Source organism: Pipra filicauda, unplaced genomic scaffold, assembly GCF_003945595.2.
Source record: "Pipra filicauda isolate LSUMZ 115617 unplaced genomic scaffold, ASM394559v2 scaffold59_size3379749_pilon, whole genome shotgun sequence".
NCBI lineage: Eukaryota > Metazoa > Chordata > Aves > Passeriformes > Pipridae > Pipra > Pipra filicauda.
Window position 1 is genome coordinate 1,246,423 of NW_024104753.1, and position 26,075 is coordinate 1,272,497.

General features: G+C 37.4%; 1 protein-coding gene across 4 annotated transcripts in view; it reads left to right on the forward strand.

Moving 5' to 3' along the window:
• Positions 1-26,075, forward strand: part of ROBO1 (roundabout guidance receptor 1) — a 715,278-nt gene that overhangs the window by 577,063 nt on the left and 112,140 nt on the right. For all 4 annotated transcript variants that reach the window (XM_027710067.2, XM_039387924.1, XM_039387925.1 and 1 more), the window contains one exon: positions 24,998-25,155. In XM_027710067.2, the coding sequence (XP_027565868.1) occupies positions 24,998-25,155 (158 nt within the window). The remainder of the gene's footprint in view (positions 1-24,997; positions 25,156-26,075) is intronic.

Genomic DNA, 26,075 nt, shown 5'->3' on the forward strand with positions numbered 1-26,075 from the left:
ATGAGATTCCAATTATGGTACTTCTTATTTAAATCTGCATCTTTTATTAACCTCATGCACCCATTAGAACAGGTGAATGGAAATTATCAGATCTATATCACATAAATGGTTTTTATGTTATAAACAGATGATAGGAAATCTCACTTGTACAGTTTCAGTGTGATTTAAATCTATTTAATGACTGGTTTGCAGACTTTCATTTCAGAATTTAATGTGGTTATAAATATACAGTGAAACAGCTTGTTAATATTTTCTCAGGTTAACATATTGATAATGTGGTCAGGGAAAATGTCTGTCTGTGGCAAACAGGACATTAAGAACAGAAAGCTATGAATAAGTTGAATTTCTTAACATATGTGAATGGACTTGTGGCAATATGCAGGGGATGGAAGGATTTTCATTAACATAAACCCATTTTAGTTTCTGAAGGGCTCAGTGATCTAAATCCTCTCAGTATTTATCTACGTTTCAGTATTTACGTCTAGATCTAGGTCACGCTCTACATCTATTTGAGGTTTTCATACAGCCTTCATGTTTCTCATGTTTTATGATCTTTAGCTGCGTTTTTTTCAGACAGGAATCTGGGACTAAAGAAAGCAAAGGCAATCTATGTGGTTCTGTTCCCAGGTTTGTGAGCACTGATGAAGTTTGTTACTTTAGGTGGCTGGGTTATGTGTCTTCACCAGTTCCAGACCTGGAGCGGAATCCCTGCATCATTAGTACCCCCCTGGTGGGAATGTAGTAACTTGATTGTAGCTATTCCACAGCTATACCTGCAGGAGACAGGTATACCCTGAGTGGCCCATGCAAGGTGTGCAGGATATTTGCAGTGGAACAGGAATGGCATTTAGGTGATGTCCTAGCAGTCTGGTGTACTCAGTGGACAATAATCCTGCATGATCCATTTCTGACATTGCTAACTTTTGCAAGCTTTTAGACAAAGTCATGAAACAATAAATTAACCCAAGTCATGGTACTCTCATTTTGGTACAGATAAAGATATGCTTCTTGATTAAACTTTCTATTTCTTGGAAGAACTGAAAGTTTGGTCCACCATTGTGTCAGGAAGCATGATGTGAATACTGTTGAATTCCAGTGTGCACACCCAGCTGTTTCTGTGAACATGGCATCAAAAATACAGGCCATGTCATAGTTTTGTTATAAGCTACAAGTACTACTTAGTAAATTAAATGCTAACATGTTTGCTAAAGGAAAGAATTTTGACAATATCACTGTAAAAAGCCATGATTTTTAACACCAAATACTTACAGCAACTTGAAGCCTAAATCTACTGCAAGCTAAATTAATCCGGTAGCACGCCTAAGTTTTTGTGGAGAACACAAACAAGCACAGGATGGAGCTGGCAATACTAGGGTTTTATTGCTTATGTAAACCAAAGGCTAAGTGTTTGAGATATCGTTGAGAAAGACAAAATTCAACTTTTCTCCATGAATCCACAAGAAGGAGATACAAACCTAATTGCTGACCTGTCAGGTGTGAGAGGTAACCTGTGTGTGCCACCACCAGCATATATACTGGGGGTGTCAGTGCTAATAATACCCTTTTCTTCTCAGTTTTGTTTGGGAGGCAATTTAAGCATTGTTATTATGACATTCCTGCAATTTAAACATATATTTGTTGAAGTTATTCAATGATTCAAGTCAAATCAAAAGATAGTTCACAAATACTCTGAAGTTGATACTTTTTGCAGAAAAAATTTGGTTTCAACTGTTCCCAGAGCTGTAGCCAGGGCAAAATGAAGAGAAACACACTGTCCAGTGTTTAGCTTAACCTAACCTAAGCAGCTAAGCTCCTGCACCACAAACTGGGGTTTGGATTGGGGAAGAGGGTGAGACAATGCCACAGACTTTCTTTCATTATGTGGAAGTGAAAAAGTTGCTCTCTACATTGTCCTTCTCTCTACCATTCTCTTGGAGCAAATATTTGGAAGTGTAAGAGGAGGGTAGATCTTGTAGTCATCACCTAAGTCTGTGGGTGTTAGGCTTTTACATAGAAATGAAATGATTCAGAATTTTGACTCTTTGTCGCTTGCTTATTCCAGAGATGGTCAGCATCTCAGGAACCTACCATCTGTGATGGATCCTTGACAGACTGGTTTAGAGAGAAACTACAGAGGATGCTGTATTTTTGTCTTAGTTGCCTGTAAAGCTGAATTACAAGGTGGGGGTGAGCCCCGCCTGTAGTTATGGCTACACACTCTGCAGAGGAAACAAATAGGACTGATTCTCCTCCACTTAGGTAACACTGTGAAGTGCTCAAAAATAGTGGATTTGCTCTTTCCATCTGCAATTCTCAGTAATTATCTGTTTGTTACTGTTAAACAGTTGTCACATGTTTTCGATTGCTTTATTCTAAATGAGGATAAATAAAACACATTCTTGAGGCTGATAGGAGGAACAGTTCCATCCCTGTTCCTGGTTAGAGATCATACAGGAATATGCATACATAACAGTGCATATATTATTGCAATATAATTGCATATTCTGTTCTCTGTCAGCATTCAGGAACCTTAGAGAAAGGCAGTTTCTGCAGTGATTCTTCTGTCTAGACTAACACTGAGCAGATGGCTTGTGGCATGATTTGTAAAAAGACACACGAAAAAATATGGCTGATTTTCGGTCGCAGTTTGTACCCATACATGGATGTTTATTCCCTTCCTGACACATGATATTTACAGTGAATAGCAAAGCAGTTGCAGTAGTTATGGAATCATCAGAAGGAAATGACTCGATCCTTGTGGGTCCCTTCCAACTCAGAATATTCTGGGATTCTGTGATCAGTAATGCTGTTAGAAATCAGTAATGAAAGGACTTGTAAAGAGTGCCAACAAGATTTCCTGCAGCAACTACACACCTTGCAAGATAGTCAGCTGAGAACCATGAAATGGATACTTTAAAAGTGCTGATTATTGGTTATTTCCAGTTTTCCTCTTAATCCAGATGCATGAGCATCTGGATTTTGTAAGAAAGGAGGCTGAGGGTAATTAATCCATACTTAGCCCCCAATCTCTTGATTACTTCGAGTCATCCTTCCTTCCCTAATAGTAATGGAGCCCTTGAGATAGATGGTAGCAGCATGCCATCCAAGTGTGACAGTGATGCCTTTTGGTCTTCTTTATATCCATGTCGAATATGTTTTATTTTTGTCCCAGATAACTCAAACTAGGATGGAAATCTGCTTTAATATATACAGTAATAAAGCACTGTTGTTTAGACTATGGAAGGTGGGCAGTGCTTTTCTCTGGCCTGTGCTTACCTCACCAGAATCAGTTATGAAGCTGTCTATGAGATGCAGGTTGTTTCATCCCTCAGAAAAGGAAAATTTTATGCATATAAGCCGTTAACTTTTGTCCTCCTCATTCACAAGTACAAAGACTTCTGCTGATGAGGCACTGAAAGATAAGAAACAACTCGGTGCAGATCTCTTCCACCCAGCTTCTGGATACACTAGTGGAAGATCTTCATCCCAGATGTTTCTGTTGGTAAAGGAAGGCAGTTTAGTTTTCCCTGCTGTCCAGAGGTAGGTCAGCAACCACCCCTCCTTTTCCGATGTACCTTATGCTACTCATTTTGACAGAAATTACTTCTGTCACTCATATAAGGAAATTCTGTGGTGGTCTAGCTTCAAACGGGTGCTGTTTAAGCTCTCCACCACCTTTACCTGGTTCCATGTCTCCTTTTCTTGTTGTGTGTCCCTGTAACATAGAAAAATATCATTCACTCTGTATTGCCACAGCCGAGGGCTGGTGCTGCTATATATCATTGCCAAGGAATTGCTAGGCCCTCACAGTTTGTTTTGCTTTGTATTTGAGAATAAGCAGGGCAGTTTTGGAAATAACCTAAATGTTAAAAATCCTCAGCTGTAACAGCAATGATGCTCACCGACGGGTTTTGGGTGCAATGTAAAATAATTAATGGTAAGAAGCAAAAAAAGCCCACAATCTGGTAAAATCTCCCTGAACAAACACACAGTGGAGAACAACTCCCAGAGGTATCCATAGCAAGGAGTACCTGTGGGGCGAGAAGAACAAGACCAGGAGGGCGGCAAAGGGTTGTGAGATCTGGAAAACAGATTTCATGAATTGTCCCTTCTGTGGGAATGTTTCTGCAGCGGTCCCTGGTGAATACACTCACAGTGACCTGCCTTCATCACCTTAAAGTGCAATTTCTGGTTTCAGTGATGAGGATCAGTAAATGCAGCAGTAATAATGGTTGCAGGCAAATCTCTTTTTACCCTGTCAGTGGTGAGATTGCTTGTCTTTTGTCCTTGCATACAAGTGAAAAAAGATTGTCTCCAGTGATCTATCCTGCTTTGAAAACCTATTCAAGAACTTTTAACTTAATAAGTATCATAGTGTGCGTTCTTATAGTTTGCAAACGTGGAACATTTGTTTTTCACGTGTTGATGCTTTCTTAAGACTTTCCCTTCCTTAAAACCTAATCTTTTCCTGTGCTGTCAACAGAAGAATGTAATCTTCCGTTAGAAAAATCTGTTGAAAATTCCTGTTACATTTGTTTACGTGTGCGCAACTGTGTATAAACCAGTGCATCTTAAATAGGATACATTATGAAACGGTAATTTTTTGTTTTCTTTCATTTTGTTTGGTCAACTGAAAAAGAACATCTGTACCATCATCCTCACTGCGATTTTCCACCCTGGCAATTACCCACATGAGCAAAGATCATGTGCTGTTTTAGAGAGCAGGGTATGATTGTACAGGGTTTCTGTTGATATGGGTAATTCAGTGGAAAAACTCTGATTAGACTAATCTTGCCAAAAGGTAGTAAGGGGACACATTAGATGGCTTACCTGTAGTTTAGATTTCTTTTAAGCTAGTTACAAATTGATGTTTTTGTGTACCTAAAAAGACATTAGAAAAAGATGTATTATTCATAGCTACTGCTTCCTAATGGAAGTTAAAACTTTTTAAATGCATAATGCATTTGCACTAAGGAAAATATGTCTAATATTTCTTAAATGTCAAATATATTTAAATATTAAAAAAATAGTTGAATTTTTGCTTCATTTAGCAATATATTTTAAAAATGCATTCAGCATTGTGAGTTGTTTTTAAAATGCATTATCCAGTTAGCAACTGAATGAAATATTTATCTGGCAGGCTGACATAAAGATGCAAAAATCATTATAGTATAATTCTTTTCATAGAGGTCTTAAAGTGAGGTCAAATTTCCATTCATTCATAGCCACAGTACAAGGTTACTAGAAGGTCACCTCTTCTGAATAAATAGAGCAGTAGTTACAGTAGAAAACAATGAAAGCTGCTCAATTGAATCCTTAAGTGCTTATTCTTTGTGCAACTGCAAAGAATTACAGCAATTGTTGAATTCTATTATTTTGCGCATTTCAAGCTAAAGAGTCTAGTCCAAATATTGTTGCAACCATTGTGAGATTTAGTGCTTGGTAGGCCCTGATCCATCCTTTTAGGTGCTCTGCCTTTTGTTTTCCAGGACCTTTGAGACAAATAAATCTGAATCATCAGTAGCAAAGCTTGTTTGTGAAGCTGGAGATGCTTCTGCCATCAAAAGCGCCGAATCCGCTCTCAAAAATTTTGTAGTTTGCTGTGATGTGTGTGACATTCAGCTTTTATCAACTGATTGGGGGAATGGACCTGTCCTGCCTTTGGTGAAACTTTCAAGTGCAAGGATATAAAGCCTCTGAAGAGGGTTGGAAACTTAGCCAGGTGCAGAAATCAGGAATAGGTGCAATCAGGAATAATAACTGGAGAGTGAAATTAGAAGAGACAGCATACAGACCTCTTCTTCCTCTTTGCTGGTGCTCTCCTGCAGGAAAATCTGACTTTTGAGGTCTGTTCCATTTGTCCATTGGAATTTGTTCTCTCCAACAACTCCTCTTTTCAGATAAGTCAAGCAAAAATGCTTCTGCCAGAAGGTAGAGACCAGAAAGGACTTGGAGGTTCTTTGCTCATCCTCAACTTACCCCATCCATCTGTCTTTCCACCAGTCTCCCTCTGTGCTGAATGTTGCCTGTGCTCAGAATTTATCTTTCTGGGTAGTTGTGTTTTGAATTACAAGCTTTCTTGGACCATGTGAGTCTTTCCCGAGTGCATTATATAGTCATGTTGTACTGTAGAACCTTTGACTACCTCAGCATTTTAGTATTTTACTGTTTCTTCTGTGGTCTCTCTATTGCAATAAAAAACTACAAGTGACAAGTCAATCAAGAGAGTGCACCATACTTAGTTAAATTTGTATCTGAAAATTCTGCTGACATTACCCAATTCATAATCTGATCTAGGGAACATGTCTGTTGTGGACTCTGGCTTTTGAAATTTATTTTTTTTAATTCCATTCTTCTCCAGTACCATTGTGTAGGGTTATTGAAATGCCTAGGGACCTGATTTTCCAAGATGCTCCTCAGCCAGATCTTCAATAGTTCACTGATTAATAGGTCTGAAAATCAGGCTCCTAGTGTGCATTCTGTTGAGCATTGACCTTCCATAAAAGACATAATGATGTCTTGCCCAGCCTGTCTTGCAGAACTGCCCCCAAAAAGGATTTTGCTGACTTAGTGAACTGTTCAAAATTTCTAATAATCTAAAAATGCATGTGTGTCTTGTGGGGTCACTTTATTCCTGCTGTTGTAGATAACAGTGGTAAACCTTTTGTTTTCCCTCTTTCAAAGAAAGCTTTCATTTTATAGTTTCTGAGTGTGGCACCAGTGTTTCCGTTGCACTCTTTCTGATGACATTTAGGTCTTTTCCCTGACTGCCATAATTTAATTTATTGCTAGTATGTATACATGCATGAATAGTTCAGATTTCACTTCCTAGATAGTAATTTGCACTTCTGGCATTTAATTTCATTTGCTGTTGGGTTGTATGTTTTATAGTTTCTGACTGGCTTTTCCCTCAACAAAACGTTGCCAGCATGAAATAATTGGTATGGGAAAAGGCTGCACACATGGATTATGTATAAAGGGACTTAATTGATTAGCTTTGCAAAAGATCCAATCTTTGCCTGGTGTACATTTGCCCCAGTTCAGTCAATGATACCAAATTTCTATGGGTGGCTCAGCACGTCACAAAAATGCCTTCTCTTTTCTCATGGGGGTGGATGCTCAACTATCCTGAGTACAGAGCTACTGGATTGCACTTCGTAATTCTTGAAATACATGGCAAAATCTCAAAGTTTTCAAAGTTTTGACTTTGGATGGTTCTTGGTGGTTTTTTTTTTTAATACTAAAGGTATTTTTTCTGTTCCTCTCTGCCTTAGTACAAGATGGTAAAATGCCAAATTAAATTACAACTGCTATAGAATTATATAACAATACTGCTTTAACTTTTCAATGTAGTCTTTTCTGTATCTATTTCATTGAATATTCATAATATTCAAAATTCACTTTGCACTGTATGAAAAATTTAGGTGACAACCTAGTGTAAAATATTGGTAATTTGTCAGTAACAGAGTAGAGGAAATTAAAAAAGTGGTTTGTGTGGTTAATAAAAATTATCAAGACGCTTCTAAAATAATTACTTCATAAAAGTACCCATAGGGAAAGTTCTGCAAAACGTTTCTGCAGAAGCTTTTAAAATCAAAGAAGTATTTCTTCAGTTTGGACTTGTCAAACGATTCACATAGTTACTGGGTTTTTTTCCCCTTTGTGCTTTGGCCCTACACTTGAGAAGAGAATTATGAATGTAAATAAATACAAATCAATAGGAACACTGTTTTATTATTTCACTGGGAATTTCTGTACAATTTGAGAGCAACTTGCTACAAGTTGAGCAGATGATTAAGGTTAACCTTGATCTTAAGCCAGCTAGGTTGGATTACATTCTATCAGCAAGGGATTTAAATTTACTCGGACACATTTTAATTGGCATTTATGCAACGTGTACTCACAGATGCTGAATTCATTGAGAAATACTGAGTGCCATCTGTTTAACTCTGTTTCCTCTCTATTAAAGTATAATAAAATAAGGCCAGGCCCTTCTGGCTTGCTAATATATTTATCTTTCAGAATACAAAATGTTAATTACCGCATCAATAATGTGTTATTCTGTGCTAGATATTAATTTCTGTGTTTAATTAAAAGTAACCTTATTTTCTCTGCTCTTTTTCATAGCTGTTTCCTCTGTAAAAATGTCTTTAAAAATACTGGATGATTGTTTCCATGTTTGCTGAATGTAGGTGCAACTACTATTGATTCACGTGGAAAAATAATTGAAGTTAGTAAATAACATCCAGCCCATTTCTAAAGAATTTGGCTTCCCATAAAACATGATTGTTATTGATCGATCATGTTGCCTAAAGTAAGCAGGTATAAATTCCAGATACATTTTATTTTATGATGAACAATACATGCACATGTTAGTACATTGCAGTTATTTGGGAACATGACAAACAAAAGGGATTTGGATTACATGGACAGTATGATTTTTTATATATATATATATATATATATACATACAAAAGTGTTCATGTACTAATTTCCAACCCCATATGGTAAACATAGCAAAAAAATATTTTTGATGGGTTTTGTTTTGGTTTTACCTGAACACTGTACTTGCACTTTAACCAGATTGAAGACCTTTTCCCCTACTTTTGGCATTTAGAGGGAGAACTGACAGATCTCTCCCTAATTGAAGAAAACTTTTAGGCATATCTTAAATTTATTGTTGCTCCAGAAACACTGGGACACGCTTAAGCACTTTTCTAACTTGTGTTTCAATATTTCTCTTTTATTTTTTCATTAATGTAACTCATGGAAGGCATGAATTTTCATGGTGAGGAGTAGAAGATTCCTCTTTTTTAATTTAAAACTTAGAGTCTTCTCCAAATTAGTTACCTTTTCTTTATGTTCTTACAGTAGAAGCTGTTTAATGCAGTAAGAGTTTTCCAAATTGCTGTTGAGGTCATACTTCTACTTGTGTAGATGCCAGTCTTTTTTTTAGCACTGTTGCTTCCTGCATGAGAAATAAATATTTTTTGATGATTAAATTTTGATACTAGTTTATCTGTTGCATTTCCATATTTTTCTACTTGATCTTAAATCAGCTTTTAGAGTAATTTGGATGTGTGTTATAGGAAAATGTAAAAGTTGCAGAGGGTAAGTCGATTAGAATGTAAAATATAGAGCACAGGGAGTTAATGAGATGAAAGATGTATGGTAACATCTAACCATGCAATCACATACCTTCTCTCTATCTCCTTTTTTTTTTTTTTTTTCCCTATTTCTTGTCCCCTCCCGAGCTTTTCTTTGCAGGGTAAACTGCCTGATATTTGAATGTTAATTGTTCAGGTTATACAGATAATTTGTGAAATTTTCTTGTTTTACCTGGGCAAGATATTTGCCTTTGATAGTGCGTTTGCGGAGCTTTCTTTATATAAAGCTTGTTACAACAGTGCCTCAGCTTTCATCATTTCTCTGTGGTGGGTTATATTGAAATAATAGTAATTCCCTTGCATACTATGCAATTAGCCTTGCTAGATGATATTGGATCTACAGATTTAGTTTCAAAGGAAAGGTTAAGACACCATGAGTATCTTTTTCCTTTGAAGTATGCTGTTGAGATTTCATCTGGGGATGAAAGGGTGCTGACTTATAGGGCAGTGGGGGCTAAAAGAGGAATGCCCATCTCAAATATGGGCAAATGAGATTGTTTCTATTCTCTGCAAATAGTGCCCTATAAAACACTGATTCTTCAAAGAGCTGAAGAGTTAATCAGATAGATGTTGATGGATATAGCAGGGTCAGTGTCCAATAAGACTTTAGGAAAAAAAACCCAATCCTTTCTGGCAAAAAAGAAATCATATTAAATAGACATGCATGTAATAGATATTTATTTTTTTACTCGTTACCAGCAGGGCTAAGCTAGGTGTATTCCCACTTGAAAAGTATCTTTTTAATTATCCATCTGTTTTTCCCTTACCTTTCATTATTCTGTCTGAATTGGTGGTTCTGTGTGCTTCAAATGGTATGTAGATTAATTTCAGTTCTGGAAGTCTTAAATTATTTATACTGTTTGGGAATAATGTGCATTCCCATTGTTTACAGCTGTGGTGTTTCTGATTATGTAGCATCGGTCTTGTTTTGCTGAGAGTGTCCTCTGTTGATTAACTCTCTAGATAGTTTGATAATGGGCTATATCCAAATGATGTATATACAAATCCCAGGTGTCTGCATGAACTTGGCAGGGTTTAGTGAGGTATTTGTTACTGGTGCTTTTTTTTTAGTTGAATACATATAGAGTTACCCCTTCCCTCTTTAAAAATTTTTCCTCTGAGAGATTAGATAGTTTTGTCTATCATACAGTTTTACATGTTAGAATAGCAAAGGCCATGTATGGAGATTTACAGTGATAACAGAAGTTTGACACCATAATGGGAATAAATGCTAGTGGCATTTCTTGCTTCTGATAACTGGTAAAAGCACTTTCTTTATTTTTACTGGTTACTCATACTCTTAAGGGTTCCCTTTTTTAGACCAAGTACATTGATTCAATGTGTTTGTATATATGTAATATTATTTCTGTTAGCCCTCTTCCTCCTGGTTAGTTTTGTAATCACTACCCAAAGTCTAATAAATTAACATACACTGAAAAAAACCCCTGTTATGTGAACTTAAAACTTATCTGACACTTCTAAGATTGCTATAGTTGATATTAATGAGGATTTTTTGTGATATCAGTTGTTCTCAGCCCTGCTGCATGTTCACTATGTGTACAGCAAGTAGTTGTAAATAGTACAAGCCAATAGAAGGGTATTTTTAGAGGGAAGCAGTTGGCCTGAGAAGTGTTGTCCACACTGTGCACATTTCATAAAGGCTCCAGTTTGGTCTGTTACCTGAACATCCATTGGAACCTGGTGTTCATCTTCAGGTCTAGTTCCATCCGTAACCCTTCAAATAATTAGGCCCCATCACAAGATATGAATCAAAGCCTGGTTGGTGGAGAAGATTTGGAGATCTCACTCACAGTGCTGGGCTGGTCCAAACTCAAGTACTGACATGGCAGGCATATCCACAGAGAAACTTCATTTTGCTTTTGAGTTTGTTTTTTGCTCTGTTTGGAAGGAAAGTGAAGAGAAGCTGAATTTAATTTTTCATTTCTTTTGTGTGTTTGCTTGAAGCCTATATAAATATGCATACCAGAAACCTAACAAATTAATTGAAAATCTGATGTGCCTGGTACAGCTTCCTATGCCAACTAACTAGCTAGGATGGAAAACCAGAAGTAGAGTGCTGAAGCCTATGTTCTTTTGCACTAAAGACACCAAGAATAATGAGTTGCAGTAAATAATCCCAGCAGTGCCATTCACCAGTAAATTTTAAAGTGTCTAACAATGAAAGTAATCAGCATCCCACTGGAAAGTCCTGTAACACCAAAAACATATTGTCACAGTATATTAGAAAAACAAGTGTAAGGATTTTGGCAATCCAGCTACTGTTTTGAGATTGTTTTTTTCCCCCTTAACTCAGTTGTTTCTGAATGAATTATTAGAAGATACCGGTAGCTTTTATCGTACAAGTTCAGTGGCTTCTAAATACCCTGTTTGGCAAAATTAATAGCAATGTATTTACTTTTTTAAATTGTCCTGAAAATATATTTTTTCTGCATCTACTGATAGTCTTGATCGAGTCTTATAATGTTTTCAAGCTTACTTTTTGTGCTTAAACATACAGAAAAGAATGAGACCACTGAACCAACTTGAAAATTTATTCAGAGTTTGTGAAGAAATAGAAGAATCTTGGTCTCAATACCACCTTTGCTTTTTCTCTCTATAACAATTCTTAATGGAAATCTAAAGAGTCTTGTTGTTTACCAGGACATTAACCTGTGTGGGCTGCTCAGGATGGGTAGGAATGGAATTAACACAGTTGGTAGGTCTTTGTAGATTGTCTCATGGCACTCCACAGTTGAGGTTTGTAAGGGCAAGGGACATCAAGCATAGGTATTTCTCCTAATGCTACGCCAACTCGTATGGAATTAAAAAAAAAGCTTGGTCTGTTGAATTTTGTCCAAACTTTCGTCATTAGTAAGTAGAAATACCAAAAAGGAGGGGCAAAAAAAGACAACAGTCAAATTGCTGAAAGACCATGTTACAGTTTCTTTACCCCAGTATTTTCCTGGGGAGTTATGAAGAAGTTACACTGTACTGTGGCCTCACAGGCTTTAAAACAAAGGCAAAACCAGCATTTCCCCAAAATGCACTCACTGCCTCGATCCTTTTTGACCTTCACAACCACTTCTGTCACGTTGGCTTGTTTTGTCCCAGGTGCATTTAAAAGTTCCTATTCCAAACAGTCCAAGTTAACATTACAGTCACCCACTTTCCTTTTCCTTTGGTGGGGAGTGCAGATGCCACAAAGCCCCCACCACCCCAGGGTGCCTCAAAGCTTTGCTGAGTTGGGCAGCGATGGATGCCAGCATCTCTTCTGTAGCTGTTATTAAAGATGCTATCTTTAGCTGCAAGACTGAAGTTATGCAGCTTAATGTTCTGTGTGTATTAAAGCATTAATGAAAACACAGGGTAGAAAACAATGAATGCGACCTGATATAAAAGGAAGCGTTTAATCAAAATTAAAATCTCCAGTAATGAAATCTGCCTGGCTTTATGTGCATTTGTGTTCATGCTGAGCATCGCCCTCTGTTTCCTTTTGTTAATTCTGAATCAGACTTCTGGCTGCTGTCTTACCACATGGGGTGATCCAGAACTTCATGCACTCCTTCCTGCCAGCAATACGGCAGACTCTGCTAACAGGCAATGTTTCTCTGATTTTTACTCAGTAGCACTTATTGCACATTAAATACTAACATACCGATCAGTTGGCATGTTGCCTTTGACTATCTCATTGGGATTGAAGCCAGAATAAGAGTCCAAATGCAGAAGTACTTTTCTGTATGATTTTACTGTCTTGCCATTTACAGTAACATATAAATCTCCAAGAGCTGCAATTCACAGTTCCAGCTTGGTGAACTTGGTGTGTCCCTTTGCTTACAAAACCATTTTTCATTGTTGTAGCTTTTAACTTTGCTACTTTTTGTAATGCTCTTTGTGGAATTTTACAGTATTTGAAGCCTTCAGATGTTTTCTCAATGATGAGCTATTGTTATAAATCATGAAGATGTCTGTCTTGAGATTTCTCAAATTCTGAACAGTAAAAAAATTGAGTGTATGGTATTTTGCCATGCTTCTTTATAGTGAGAAAGTAGAATGACTCATTTCTTAGAATATGCCTGAAATAGAACAAAGGTTTGCCTTGTGCCATTTGGGATCTAACTGAAAGCAGTTAATTGAATTAGATGAAGACTGTATTTCTATATGACCTCTGTGTAAATCTGTCTGCCATTTTCCCCTGAGGAGATTTCTTGCATTGTTTTCCAAAACCGGCAGAAGTAATTTGGAAAGTATATGATATTTGGTATAAATGTAATTTTGAAAAGGTTTATCCATGTCTACAATGGCAATCTCTTATCAATTTACATCTTAAGTCTTTTAGGAGGGAAAAACCAATATAACATTATTCTAAGGATTATATATTCATGTATTTGGACATGCAGAGTATAATTAACAAAACATCTACTATCTAACTCAGGTATGTCCTGCTGTATAGCAGTCTGGAGAGAGGAAAAAAGAGAGTGGAACTCTGTGTTCTGCTGATCCTTTCAAGAGAATAAAATTGTGTACAATAAGAGAACAACAGAACACAATAAAAATTTATGCAATAGTTCAGCAACGTTTTTGAGCAGTGTGGCCTTGCTGTAGTGTGTGGTGCCAACAAATGCTGTTGTTAGCTCTGCTGTTATTTAGAATTAGCCACTCAGCCATATAAAGTTTCTGCATCTCGCCCCTTCTGACTGATGGTTCAGGCTTGACCTCACGTGTAATGGGGGAATACAATTTTCCAGAATATTAAAGAAGGAACTTCGCTCTTCAAGTGCGATAATGATACTGTATATTCTCTGATATTAAAATGTCATATTTTTCAACCACTTCAACAGCATAATGGTGATTTTTTCATGGAAATAGAGTCCTTTCAAAAAGCATTGATGGTAGTAGTGCAGTTATAACACCCTAGGATTTGAATGCTAAGCAGAAGGACATGGATAAAATTGCTGTGTTGAGACAGGACCTTGAGCGAAACACTAACATCGTACCTATGCAGATTTAGGGCTATGCACACTGCAGAAACCTTATCACAGGCATGTGAATCTATTTCTTTGAAAATGTCTCTGGAAAGCTTTTTTCTTGAGCGTGAAAGGATGATTATTAGCAAATGTACAAGCATCAGCCATTTAAGTCTTTCCTGCACTACAGGAACAGTGCTGCCACAATTTCGTTGACAAGTCTCTGGAGTAGTCACTTCTTTTGTTTTAACAATACAGGTAAAGATAAATGAGGTTTCTTTAGATCTGACCTACTGAGAGATTTTTCGCTTAAAAACTAGAGGAAGAGAGTCAGTTTTACACAACTCAAGCCAGCATAGCTTGCTATTTAAGAGCAACACCTTTTAAATCAGTTGCAATCTGGCTCCATTTGCCAGTGCCATAACATCCTAGCTTTAACCTCTGGTTGAAAATTGGCTAAATGTTTGCTTTATGTCCTTGCTACCTGTATTTCTTCCTTTATTTTTTTCCCCTGGAATCCTGAGTTACAGGACAGTGGCATTTCTGGGTTGGTTCTTGTCTTCTTTTGTGAAAGGGAACCCTATTCTGCTCATGAGATAAGGTTTGGTAAGTAGTTAAGGAAAACACTGGAGTTTTGGTGAAGTGTCTTTTCACGTTTTTTCTTTCTTTTTTTGGTCCATCTGTCTCTCATTTCAATTATCTCTTTATGCTTTAATTTGGAGGGCCAAGACAAGATCTCGCTGCAGCCTCTTAATCTGCTTCTTTTTCTCCATTATAATCTGCTTTCTAGGAAGGCCATTGCAGCCAACAGTTCATTGCAAACTGAACACCAGAGCCTTGATTCAAAGTGTACAAAGAAAAATCTTTATTTACAGACTGCAGCCAAATCCTTGGATTTAAAGACACAAACCCTTCTTTGCCTAGGGAAAATTAATGTATGATGTCTGAAAGATGTAGTTCTTGGGTGAGCTGTGTTGTGTCTAAAACCCCTTGGTTTGTGTCCATAAATTTAGAAATTCACTGTGTTAGTCATGCTGAAAATATTGTCTGTAATCCAGCATTATTTGAATAACCCCAAAACTCTAAATGAAATGAATACTACTACTGTTACTAATACTACTAATATTAATGATGATGATGAAAAAAAAACAAAGCAAATACCCATAAATATTTAGGGTAAGCGAAGGGAAATTGTCTCTGCAGTCTGTACCATTGAATCTATCCTTCCAGGAGATAAATTCTTACTTACAGGTAGTAAATTCCTTGTCCTAGAGTGTAATACATGGAAGGCATTGAGAGGGATCGCGTTTTCTACACAGTCAGTCAAATTAATAATTAGGTCTCTTCTCCTTATCTGTTTTCAATTTTCAATCAACCTAAGGGATACTCTCAGAGCTGCGTGCCTGAGGCATCACAGATCCTTCAGGGTTTAATTAGGTTTCCCAGTGCTGCAGCATGCTCTCTTAGGCCTGTCAGTTACCCTTCTCACAGGAGTTAAAATTACTCTTTATATGACTTATCAGATTTGGTCATTTAATTGATTCCCAATTCATCATCTAATCCATTTACAATTTCCTTCCCACACATGGAAATATTGTTGTGGGTTGACAGCTGTGTCGCCCAGTAAGATTCCTGGCAATACTTAAAGCCCAAATCTTAAACTAGTGAAATAAAATCAACATTTGTGAGTGGTTTCCATAAATTTTTGTAATGATCATCAGTAACTTGTAGCCAATGGTTTTTGCTTGGAAGTCTTTTTTTCTTGCAACCTGCTCCTTAAACATGAATTTCTTTCTATTGACAATTGTAAGTTTCTTAATGACAGTAACGAATGACAATAAATACGTTTATTTTAGAGTCTTTATGTGCAGTCATATTTAATTGCCAAATGCGTAAATACTTAAGTGCTTTTTCAGTGTAGTATATTGCTTGATTCAAGCATATGACTTGTATTTGTCATCAGCACCTTTTAAAAGATGTAATCTAGCAGGTGCAACACTCTTTGATTTCCTTCTACATTAATGGATTAGAAGTATGCTGGTCTTCTGTTTGCTAACATGAATTGCTGAGTGTATTAGGGAATGACCCTTTCCAGAGGTGGTAACTACTGAGCTTAGTAGATATGAACATCCCCTAATTTGATCATGCTGTATGGAATTGTGAAATGGTTTAGGTTGAAAAAGACCTTTAAGATCACCGAGTCCAACCATTAACCAAGCACTGCCAAGTCCACCACTAAACCATGTCCCCAGGGGCCACATGTGCATGTCTTTTAAATACCTCGAGGAATGGTGACTTTACCACTTCCTTGGGCAGCCTGTTCCAATGCCTGATCATCCTTTCAGCGAAGAATTTTTTTCCTAATATCCAATCTAAACTTCCCCTGGTGCAACTTGAGGCCGTTTCCTCTTGTCCTTGTCACTTGTTACCTGGGAGAAGAGACCAACCCTAACCTGTCTACAACCTCCTTTCCGTGTAGTTGTAGAGAGTGATAAGGTCCCCCCTGAGCCTTCTTTTCTCCAGGGTAAGCACTCCCAGCTCCCTCAGCCTCTCCTCATAGGACTCATGCTCCAGACCCTCCCCCAGCTTTGCTGCCCTTCTCTGAACATGCTCCAGCACCTCAATATCCTTCCTGAACTGAGGGGCCCAGAACTGGACACAGCACTCGAGGTGTGGCCTCACCAGCACTGAGTACAGGGGAAGAATCACTTCCCTGGTCCTGCTGACCACATTATTGCTGGTACAGGCCAGGATGCCACTGGCCTTCTTGGCCACCTGGGCACACTGGATGGCTCATGTTCAGCTGCTGTCAGCCAGCACCCTGAGTTCTTTTCTGCCAGGCAGAGGAAAAGCAATCAATGAAAAACTTAAGTCTTTGGAGAGCATCTGTTTTCAAACAACTTAAAGGATACAGTAATGGAGACACTACATTTTGTTAACACTTTAGAAGTGTGATCTAATTTCACTGCTGCTGTTTGTATTACCTGTATTTAACTCTATTTCAACTAGTTTTGAATTGTGTCTTGGCTCTGTTTATCAGCATTAAAACAAAGCTATGTTTCTTTGTTGCTTTGACTATCAGTGCTCTTTACTGGTGTCATCAGCGAGGCCGTACTAATAATGTCAATACTAAATTACATAGGTATGTAACATGAACTTCATACTGCTTCCTGACACCTTCAATCTGTTAGCATTCTTATAGCAGAATATGGTGTGAGATTCAGTAAAATCTTTATTAGATCTGCATGTTTGATGAGAAATCGGCAATTTCCCACTGCTGGAAATTCTGCGTTACTGTGGTGGGTAGTAGCAATACTGGTTTTCTGAACAACTCTTCCCAAAATTGTTTAAAGCATTCTATGTATACAATTCAGTCTCTAATTATCTCATTAATTCGTTTTTCATTCAAGTTAAATAATGCTATTCTTTAGCGCTCTTTATTCTTCCAAATTTAAATCACTGTTAAAATTTCTGTATGTCTCTTGCAATGTCTACCAAAATCTTAAAAGTGTTTAAAAATAATTTTTTGACAATATGACATATTAGCACAAGAAAGAGCATAATAATAAAAGGCAGATCTTAAATTTTTGAAGTGTCTGAGAGAAAGGACTTTTTCAAATCCTTTCTTGCATTCATTAACCCTTCGTCATAGAGGAAGTGTTTATGAACCACCTGTTTAAACTAAATTAATTGGTCTCAGTGGTAGTAGAGTACAAAAAATACAGTTGTTTTTCTGTGGGTTTTTGATGGTTGTTTCCTTTAACTAAAGGAGATCTTAAAGAGAAGTATATGTATGATGCTGTGAGCTCAGTTACATAGACTCAAGTCAGGTGCTGAACTAATTCATGCTAATGCATATGAATACTAAGCAAAAAAATAACATTAGACTTTAAAGTACTTTTGTTTCTTCAGGCTTTGAGGTAGTAAGGTTTGCTGAAGGGCAGAGTTTGAAGTAGAGCAGGACAGCACTGTGTGAATACATTACATCAAATATGTTGTCACAAATGATTAGCCGAAGATTCAAACTTGATCTCTGCTGTGATGATGTCAGGTCATGGTCATTGCTTTATGATCAGTCTCTTCACAATGAGCAGTCTCTTCTGTCTGGAAGCCTGTTCAGTGTGAATTCTCAGACTGTGCAGTCAGGGATATCCTGTGCTGTTTGAGAGCTGGCCATGTTCTGGTGGTTCTAAAGTATTGAAGCTCAGAGAAGGCTGGAAGTGTATTAGAGATGGAGATGGTGAACTGACTGGCATCTGCTTGCCTGTAGGCGGCTTTCTGTCCGGCTGAGGAAGGGGTAGAAAGAGGTCAAAGTGCCTCAAGGTAGGAAACATAAGAGAAATAGAAAGCATGGAAGTGAGGAGCCCTGGACATACTGGCTGTGTCTTCCTGCCTCTTGGAGGCCTTGTGGAAGTGTGACATCTTTGAAACATTCAATACAATTGCAGTCCAGTTGCTGGACCCAGTCACTGCCTAAAATTATTGCCTGTATTACATGAGTGATCTTGTTAAATGTAATTTCTGACTATTTATAGCCCTACTCCTCCTGTTCCATTTTAATGAGTATGTATTGTAGTTAACACCGGTGTTAACCTGATTTTAACACGTTCAGAAAGGAAAGGAAAGGATTTTTTTTAGGGAACAAGTTTTTCCTTTAACTTTATATGACTACATGGAGACTTTTAGGGAGGTATCTTCTGAAAAGAATATTTCTCATTTGTAAATGATCAAGTTTTTTGGTCAAACCAGTTAACAACTTAATAAGGTGTAAACTGTACCATGCTAACACATATGTTGACTTAAATCTGATAATGCATGCAATTTTTTTTGTTTCTTTTTAACTTAATTAGGTGCTCCAACACTTTCCTGTTAGTGGCATGAATGTATTAAAAACTATATCCTGACATCTGTATAAATTTTATGCCAGGAAAGTCTTTAAACAAGGTACTGTAATTCTGGCTGATGCTTAAGTTAGTTGTAATTAAAATTAAGCACCTGGTCTGAAGCCGTTTTCCAACTGACAACCATCTTATAATATATTTGAATGCCAAAAATGTCTGGTGTGTCTCACTAAATTTGAATTACAAGTTCAGTGGGTAATGGGATCATTGCTGGTCCTAAATTTCAGGAACAGTTCTGCTTTTGAATAACAGCTCAGTCCTGACTAAGAAATAATTAGTTTCTCTTTGATTACAGCTTCATGGGATTAGAGGATTTATATAACCACCTGAATCTTATTTCTGTTTTTCTAATCTTACAGCATTTTAAAGCAAGTTCTCATTTTTGTTGTTCGTTCGTCATATTTTGTTAGTCAGATTAAGTATTAGGTGGAAACTTTGTTTGTAAATACTGCTGTTTTGTTGGGGAGGAAAAGGGGAGCATGGAAATACTTTTTATATATTTGCAGGAATTAAAATAATAAAATTGATGGGTATTTAAAAAATTTAAGATCTGTTACACAGGAGTTTTAACAAAATTAGCCAAAAGACAGGACAGTGGGCCATTAAGGCTGCATTACTCAGCTTTAGCTCGTTTGATGTTAGGATAGTTTTGTTTGCTGGTGGAAACTTGCTCATTAGCTGAGGTCTGGTTGTTTTCTAAAGGAATGTGAGGAATTTATTTCACTTTTTTCCCTTTTTCCCCCATTTTTGAGGCACGTGCTGCTATTCAAAGAAAGATTACAATGATCTTCATGATGAAAGAGTGGAAATTGTTGGGATCGCTCCTGTTACCCAGTTGTGAGATACTTTGTCTCCCCAGTCTCTAGCAAGTAGGCTTGCAAAACAGTGTGGGAGGGTGCAGGAGAGTCAGTGGGAAGCAAGTCTGAGTGATGTCTTTTATAAGATTTGAAATGTATTAAGGTTGCCTTGGTCTGACTAAGAAACTGCGCCCCAAACACCTTCATTTCCCTCTCTTCCTCTGTTCACTGGGTGACCATGGCTGTAAGGTCTTGGCTCATTAGGGATCCCGGATGTATTCCGGTGCACTGCTTTGAACTGATCTCGCATGAACCGTCTGTACTAGAATAGACCTGTAATCAAAATTTTCAGGAGATTTTCTTGTTTCCAGATCTTGCATGATACCACCTGTTAAGGCATGATATCCAAAATGTGTGATGGTAAATGGTGTGTTCCTTAAATATTCATTCTTTTCAGGTATTGACTAGAACTTTCTGGTTGGTTTATTTTTCCTTGTGTTTTCTTTACCTCTTTTAATCACAGTTATTTAAAGATAAACTGGAACAATAATCTTTCTTAATTATCTATGCTGTATATAGGCAAAAAACTCCTGCCTACCTTCCTCCTATTTCACCCAGTAATGACTTCATACTCTTTTCTTATAGTAGCCAACAAAGAACTTAAGGAAAAAAAAACAGTGGGTGCTGCGTTTGGCAAAGCCTTGCTTAGGGTTAACACAAAAAAAAAAGTGCTGTCTCTACTTACATGGCTTGTCAATAAAAATTTATCCTCAAGTGATTGCCAGTTCCCTTCTTCTCTGAGAAAGGTTCTCCAGGGAAAGTAAAACTGTTTAGGTGATTGAATAGTACACGATATGAAGTAGTTGTGTGAGCAGTTGGCTTTTAAGTGGAGTTACAAAAGTTGCTGTTGAATCTGATTAGTTCAGCATGTTCACACAGCAAGATCATAGAGTTGTCCTAGCTGTGCAATGACAATGATAACAACCATTATTCCTTGTATTTTAGAAAGTATGAGGTGAAATGTCAACCTTTAACCATGGTCTGTCAGAAATAGGGAGGGTGGGGTGGGCAGAGGAGGGATGGTATATCTATGAAGATTCTACACAGAAATTCTATTAAAAAAGAAAAAAGCAAACAGCCTCTTAATGTATCTGTTTTCATTCCTGCTGCACATGTGTAAAAAGAGGTGCCTGTGGTGAAATTTGACCGTTTGGTGACAGAAAGCATTTGCTGTACTGGATTGCAAAGTATACTCCCAATATATCTTCAAAAGGAAATGCATTCTCAATTTACAGTGAGCCTTGACTATGAAGGACAGAAAGGAAAAAATAAGGTTTTTTTCAGTAAGGGATGAAAATTGTAGATTTATAACTTCATGCAAGATTGCCAGGGCCTGAGGCAAAAAAAAAAAAAAAAAAAAAAAAAAACCAACAGAAAACCAGAGCATGTATCTACTTTACAGCTGCAAAAATAATTACATGATGACTATCTGTGGAGTAATCTCTAATGGATTACATTTTGTTACCATTTCATTATATAATGTTAGAGCCAAAATAATTCATAGTAAATGAGAAAAAAAAAACTTGTTTTGATGTATCTGTGGTCTGGACCTTTGATGTCCTCCTAAGGCATTCTATTAAGAACTGGTTAATTTGTGAAAGGTCTTGGTTTGCAGACAAGGTACAGTGCTTGTAAAGCTATTATAAGACTAAGGAGTGAAGAAATTACAGAAGTAATTTGGTTTTATTATGCAAGCACTGGACTTTGTTGCTTCAGAGGTGCTAAAGTCATCTGACGTGCTTTCCTCTTAGATTTATGGTGTCTCTCAGACTTGAAAAGCATTATGGTTTATTAAGATCACTTGATTTCATTTTTTTAAAACTTAAGGGTGCTTTTTTTGTATGTCTCTTATATTTATCCAAGTGATACAAACTTCAGCAGTAATAAGAGGCTTCTTACTCATGGTCAAAACACCCCTTTTTATTGTGCTGCAATAGAACTGTGGCGTAGCAAATAAACTCTTCTGCACTTTCATGTGCTGTTGGCAAAGGGAACTGGATATATGGGCTTTTTTTCATAACTTAGGGCAACTTCTGTTCCTTCTTCTTTAATATTCTTTAGTTTGGAGAAGTGGAAGAAAAAAAAAAAGTAGTAATATTATGACCAGTGGTTCAAAGCCAGATCAAGTCTCTAAAGTATTAAAGTAAATAGAAAAAAATCTTTGACTTCAGTAGAAGCAGTGTCAACTTAGCCACTTATACTGTGTGATTTACTGTGCCTGGGTGGCTTGAGGGTTGCTTGGGAGCACCAGAAATTACATCTGGTTATTAATGCCATATTCAGTATAAATGGAAGAAGGGTATATAAAGTTTTCAGTGTATGTGAGTAGTATTTTAATGCTTCCATAACTGAAAATAACTTGAAGCATCCAATTTTGATGCATCAGTATATAGAGGAATATAGTAAGGAAGCTGTAATAGAATGTGGGTTAAAGTTAATAAAGTCTTCTTGAAAGCAGAAGGGGAGCTAAAGGATTGGTCTTTTGGCTTACCTTTCTGAATAACTGAAAGTGACATCATTCTCCTCTTTGAAAATGCATTCTTTCCTCTAGATGTAAAATAAATTGATGTTATAGCTGAAAATATTTTGAGTTTTCCCCAAGTTCACATTAGGAAAATATCCTTGAATTTTGCTTTCAAGAGAGACATATTCTTTGTCCTTAGATGGAGCATGCTTTCTGAGGCTTTTGTATGGGAAGCAGTAGGTGCATGTTTTATTTGTTGTGTTGTTTCTTGGGTTGGTTTTGTTTTTAATGAACCATGTACCCTAGATCTTTTTAGGAGACCTTGTCTGTCCAAGAGAATATGTTCATCCAATAGCATCTCATTGTAGACTAGATGACCTCCAGAAGTTCCTTTCCACTGAAAATATCCTATAATTTCTTCACTAAGTCGTATCATTCTGTTTTATTAGTTTGTATTATTAAAGTGATACAGACGTTTCACTCTTTATTATCCTTTTTTAGTGCATTAATATCTCCTGATTCCAGGGCATCCAGAAATTTCAGTCATTGAACTGAAATATTTTAAATGTCAGTGCTTTAGTATGGAAAGGGATTAGTAAATTCTGATGATGGCTGGTGAGATCTCTACTATATTTAAATCTTGTTGGTACAGAGATGTTCTTCATTACTTCCAGAAATTGTATCTTTTTCCTATAATAGTGGCAAGATATTTTTTATTTATTGCTTTTGATTCTTGTCTACACTTCTATATCAACGTGGAACTTTCCCTGTTGTGTATTATATTCCAGTGAAGCAAGCTGGAGACACAGGCCCGTGACTGTAGCTATTAAATGGTAGGGGATAGAATGTAAAGAATGTGTACTTGAGAAGAAAAAATCAAAGACAGTCCTACTGATTATTGACAGGGCTATTTGCCAGTAACGCTCCAAAACAAATAACTACAAATAATTTTTTCCTCCCTTCCTTCGTTTTGGATGAGATAACATTGCAGAAATCAGGTGTGAGGAAAATGTGTACCTTTGGCCCAAAGCAGATGCCCCATTTGCCTTCTGACCATTTTCAAAGGTCTTAACAGCATGAAAGACCTTACAGAGAGGAATGTTTTGGTGGTAGTGCTGTACCTGCCAATCCCCAAGCACAACCACATTCCTTAACAGTTGACAGTAAATCACACCTCACTTTGAAGCAGCATTAACAACCAAACCTCTATTCAGTGGTGAATGTCCATATATCTGTGATCCATGGCTTGAGGGATGTATTTTTTTGCTGCAGATTCTTGGCACTATTTGCTGTTGACACAAGACCATTGCAGGTAGCAAGAATGACAAACAGCTTTCTAAAAATCCTAAGAGTCCTTTGATTGTAATGTGCTTTCCCATTAAGTTATCCTTTTTCAGCATGTATGGAGTAACAGCAGCAGAGAGAACTAGGATGTTAGATTTGTTATCATTTGAGTTATTTTTATATTAAACCTAATGCCACTTACTTGGCAAGACTTAGGAATGCCATTATTCTGTTAAACTGTGTCCCTGTGTAGTGGTCTGCTGAGCACAGTATGATGTCTCCTCTCCCGAAAAGAAAAATAACCACACAACTATTGATAAAATTCATAGTGAATGATTGGAGGAAACTAGAGTTTCGTAGACCTGGGCTTGGCGAAATGATGAGAAAGAACAAATTCTACTAATGTAGCAAAAATAAAAACCTATGTAAAGGTAGCAAACTTGACTTCTTCCAATTAAAGGATGTGGTCCTGGCTTAGGCTAAGTGATGGCTCCCAGAGATCAGTAAAGTTTGTTAATATTTCTCCTTGAAAAAGACACAAGCCAAATTGCAAAGATGAGTTTGCCTAAGGCTGGACAAATGTTTAGTGTCTTGTAGTGTCATCAGAGAACTGGGAGTTTTGGTTAATGTATTAATTTTTGCCAAAAATTCAGGGATGGGTGCAATTCATAAGGCCAACGACCACTCTTTAACCACAAACCTTTGAGTTATTGGCAGGGCGACCTTGTATCTCAGAAAAAAAAGGGACACAAAGCAATCTCTGCAATGCTTATCCCCAAGTTACCTGAGCAGAAGAAATTGTGCCATCTTAACTGTGAGAGGACTCATAGAATGGTTTGGGTTCGAAGGGACCTTAAAGATCATCTAGTTCCAACTCCCCTACCATGGGCAGGGACACCTTCCACTAGTCCAGGTTGTTCAGAGCTCCATCCAACCTGGCTTTGAACACTGCCACAGATGGGGCATCCACAACCTCTCTGGGCAACTTGTTCCAGCACCTCACCACCTTCCCAGTAATGAATTTCTTCCCAGTACTGAATCCGAACCTGCGCTCTTTCAGTTCAAAGCTATTGCCCCTTTTTCTATCACTACATGCTCTTGTAAAAAGTCCCTCTCTAGCTTTCTTGTCACTTGGCTTGTATGTTGGAAGTTAAATAAGAGTTGCATATGGGTGTTCTGTGTTACTGTGTGGAAGTACCAGAGACCATCTATAGATGCCAAATGATGTTCCTTAACTGATGCGTTCGTTCATATAAAGTTCACTGACAACAGGAAGCATTAAAGGCCAAAACAAAACACTTTTCTGTGCTGTTGGTATGTTGTTGGGTAATTTTTTGCTTCGTTTTCTTTATTCTTTCAGTTCTACGGGATGACTTCAGACAAAATCCATCAGATGTAATGGTAGCTGTGGGTGAACCTGCAGTGATGGAATGTCAGCCCCCAAGAGGTCACCCAGAACCGACTATATCATGGAAGAAAGATGGGACCCCTCTAGATGACAAAGATGAGAGAATTACAGTAAGTATAAAAAGTTCTGCAAACAACACAAAAATCAACCGATCTAAAATTACTAGGCTCTTGAGCATGTGGGCATCCCACTGTGCTGTACTTTAGAGGATGTGTTCTTTCCGTGCCTCACAGGCAAGGGCTAGTTTGCATTTAGCTTGGAATGTATCCTCTCATCTCATACTACTTCATTGCAGGGTATGCATTCGTTTGTTAAAGAGGCCCATGCAAAACCTATGTTCTTCTCTTTCTCAGAGGAATTAGAAGCTTGTGGAAATGAAATTCATTATGTTCGTCACTGTCCTATAATTTTCTTACCTTTTATCCACCTACAAGTTTCTGCAACCTATAATATCTGCCTTCTTCGGTTGGAAGGAGAAACAAGTAGTAGTCTCAGTGAGACCTTCTTTTGCAATTCCTTTGAAAATAATACATACAGAAAAGTTGGGTGTTGTATGAGAAAGGCTGAAAAGGGGTTGGGGATATAGACACATTTCTTTAGAGAGGTGATGGCTTATCCTGCCATCTCCAATTAAGCTGTTTTCTAATTAGTGCTGTTGCTATACTCATTTGTATCTGTACTTGCTGAATGCGGTCCACGATTATTCAAGATAAAGCAGCATCTCAAATCAGAAAACCATCCATTTTTTAGTGTTTGACATGTGAAACAATAAGCTAATGAACCTAAATGTCTTGCAGAAATGGCAGCAAAAAATGGAGTTCAAAAACCATTTGTATGCTGCCAACGTGGTGATACAAAACATCTTCCCATATGGTGAGAAACTGTATCCTCTGAAAGCACACATATGTAGGATCCTGTTGGTACTGGAAGGTTTACAAGTGTAAAACAGGATCAGAGGCATATACCATTTATATATCTCAATTATATACTGAAAGGAGGGAAATGTGTAATGGAAATACACTTAAACCCC